At 48.1% G+C, this 2500-nt stretch overlaps 1 protein-coding gene across 1 annotated transcript in view; it reads left to right on the top strand.

Moving 5' to 3' along the window:
• The window catches only part of LOC143139640 (partitioning defective 3 homolog), an 81745-nt gene that overhangs the window by 62510 nt on the left and 16735 nt on the right, over positions 1-2500 (top strand). The window contains exons 18-20 of the mRNA XM_076300273.1: positions 1-198; positions 560-800; positions 2168-2284. The exon at positions 1-198 is cut by the window's left edge and continues 39 nt beyond it. Coding sequence (XP_076156388.1) covers positions 1-198; positions 560-800; positions 2168-2284 — 556 coding nt within the window. The remainder of the gene's footprint in view (positions 199-559; positions 801-2167; positions 2285-2500) is intronic.

Raw genomic sequence — 2500 nt, 5'->3', positions numbered from 1 at the left:
AGAAGTCCAGCTCATTGGAGAGCCTCCAGACGGCGGTCGCCACGGTGACGCTGAATGGGGACCACCCTTTCCACCGCCCGAGGCCTCGCATTATCAGGGGGCGTGGCTGCAATGAGAGTTTCCGCGCCGCCATCGACAAATCCTACGACAACAGCGGACCGCTTACCAACGAGGAGGAGGACGAGGGCATGGAGACTTGTACGGTTCCGTCCTCTCTGCCTACCCACTTCCTGTCCCACTCCCTACCCACTTCCTGTCCCACTCCCTACCCACTTCCTCTCCCTCTCTCAACCCACTTCCTGTCCAATTAAATCATGAAAACCACTTAATTCTCTCTCGCCCATGCCTTTCCTCTCTTTTGACCCCCCTCTGTCTCTCAATCTGTTCTCTTTCCCTCCCTCTGTCTCTCTCAATCTCTGTTCTTTCTCTCTCTCTCTTTTTCTCTCTCTCTCTGTTCTTTCCCTCCCTCTGTCTCTCTCTCTCTCTGTTCTTTCCCTCTCTTTCTCTCTCTCTCTGTTCTTTCCCTTCCTCTGTTTCTCTCTCTCTGTTTCTCTCTCAGTGGATGAAGACACAGAGGAGAGCTCGCGATCAGGTCGTGACTCGGTCTCCACAGTGGCTGACCACACGCCCCTGTCAATTGTAGAGGGAATGCTCACCAATGGCAGCCAGTCCAAGAGTGAGAAAAAGAGGGAGAAAGGGGGGAAGGAGAAGAAGAAGCCGGAGAAAGAGAAGGAACGAGAGAAAGAGAAGAGCAAAGCCAAGAAAGGTTCAGTGCTCAAGGGCCTCGGAGACATGTTCAGGTACATATCCTACATCCATATCTCCTACACCCAACCCCTACAACCAAACCCTACATCCATATCTCCCACACCCAACCCCTAAAACCAAACCCTACATCCATATCTCCTACAACCAAACCCTATATCCATATCTCCTACACCCAAACCCTACAAACAAAACCCTACATCCATATCTCCTACACCCAAACCCTACATCCATATCTTCTACGCCCAAACCCTACATCCATATCTCCTACACCCAAACCCTACATCCATATCTTCTACACCCAAACCCTACAACCAAACCCTACATCCATATCTCCTACACCCAAACCCTACATCCATATCTTCTACACCCAAACCCTACAACCAAACCCTATATCCATATCTCCTACACCCAAACCCTACATCCATATCTTCTACACCCAAACCCTACAACCAAACCCTATATCCATATCTCCTACACCCAAACCCTACATCCATATCTTCTACACCCAAACCCTACAACCAAACCCTACATCCAGATCTCCTACACCCAAACCCTACATCCATATGTCCTACACCCAAACCCTACATCCATATGTCCTACACCCAAATCTCCTACACCCTTATCCCCTACACCAGAGCTTCCTGAACTTAAAACTGCTGAGGCCCAATTTCAATTCTGAAAATTGTATTCCTTATCTGCTACATCCTAATCCTAAACATCAATCTCCCCAACATCCTTATCACCTACATCCATCTCCCCAACATCCTTATATCCTACAAGCCTATTGGCCTTGGAGACGGCTACCTCTAAAGCCGACACCAACCCATGAGAAGTAAAATCCTCTGGTCTGATGAAACTATTTGTCCATAATTCCCTAACTAGGCTATAACTCTACACTATAACCTTTACCAGCAGCCTAAAGCCCAACTCTACACTATAACCTTTACCAGCAGCCTAAATCCCAACTCTACACTATAACCTTTACCAGCAGCCTAAAGCCCAACTCTACGCTATAACAAAGTTACCAGCAGCCTACATCCCAACTCTACACTATAACCTTTACCAGTAGCCTAAAGCCCAACTCTACACTATAACCTATAGTATAATGATCCTGAAACCTGACCCCTAGTCGTTAGGTCCATCTTAAACATGATTCTGAAACCTGACCCCTAGTCGTTTGGTCCATCTTAAACATGATCCTAAAACCTGACCCCTAGTCTTTATGTCCGTCTTAAACATAATCCTGAGACCGGACTCCTAGTCTTTAGGTCCATCTTAAACCCACAAGCCTTCCATTGACCCTTATAGATCTCTAAAAAATGGCTTAGAACTAAACACCTTGGTGTCTCTCTCTTTCTCTCTCTCTCTCTCTCTCTCTCTCTGTGTGTGTGTGTGTTAGGTTTGGAAAGCATCGTAAAGATGAGCCATCTGAGAGGCGTGGCTTCACTAAGTGGCGTCCAGATGAGACTCAAGCATCAGATGAAGAGATGCAGCGCATGAGACTGGAACAGGAGAGGTGTGTGTGTGTGTGTGTGTGTGTGTGTGTGTGTGTGTGTGTGTGTGTGTGTGGTTGTGTGTGGTTGTGTGTGTGTGTGTGTGTGTGCGTGCGTCTGTCAGCATGCGTCTGTCAGTGTGCGTGCGCGCGTGCGTGTGTGTGCGTGTGTCTGCCAGCGCCTGCGCAACTGGAACAGGAGGTGTGTGTGTGTGTGTGTGTGTATTTGTCCATCCTTGA

Source organism: Alosa pseudoharengus, unplaced genomic scaffold (assembly GCF_046254945.1).
Source record: "Alosa pseudoharengus isolate Yale_2024_CS ecotype anadromous, Long Island Sound unplaced genomic scaffold, YU_APseudo_1.1 YU_APseudo_1.1_scf_22, whole genome shotgun sequence".
NCBI lineage: Eukaryota > Metazoa > Chordata > Actinopteri > Clupeiformes > Clupeidae > Alosa > Alosa pseudoharengus.
Note: the sequence above shows the minus strand (reverse complement) of the source record. Positions and strands in the feature narration are given on the sequence as shown.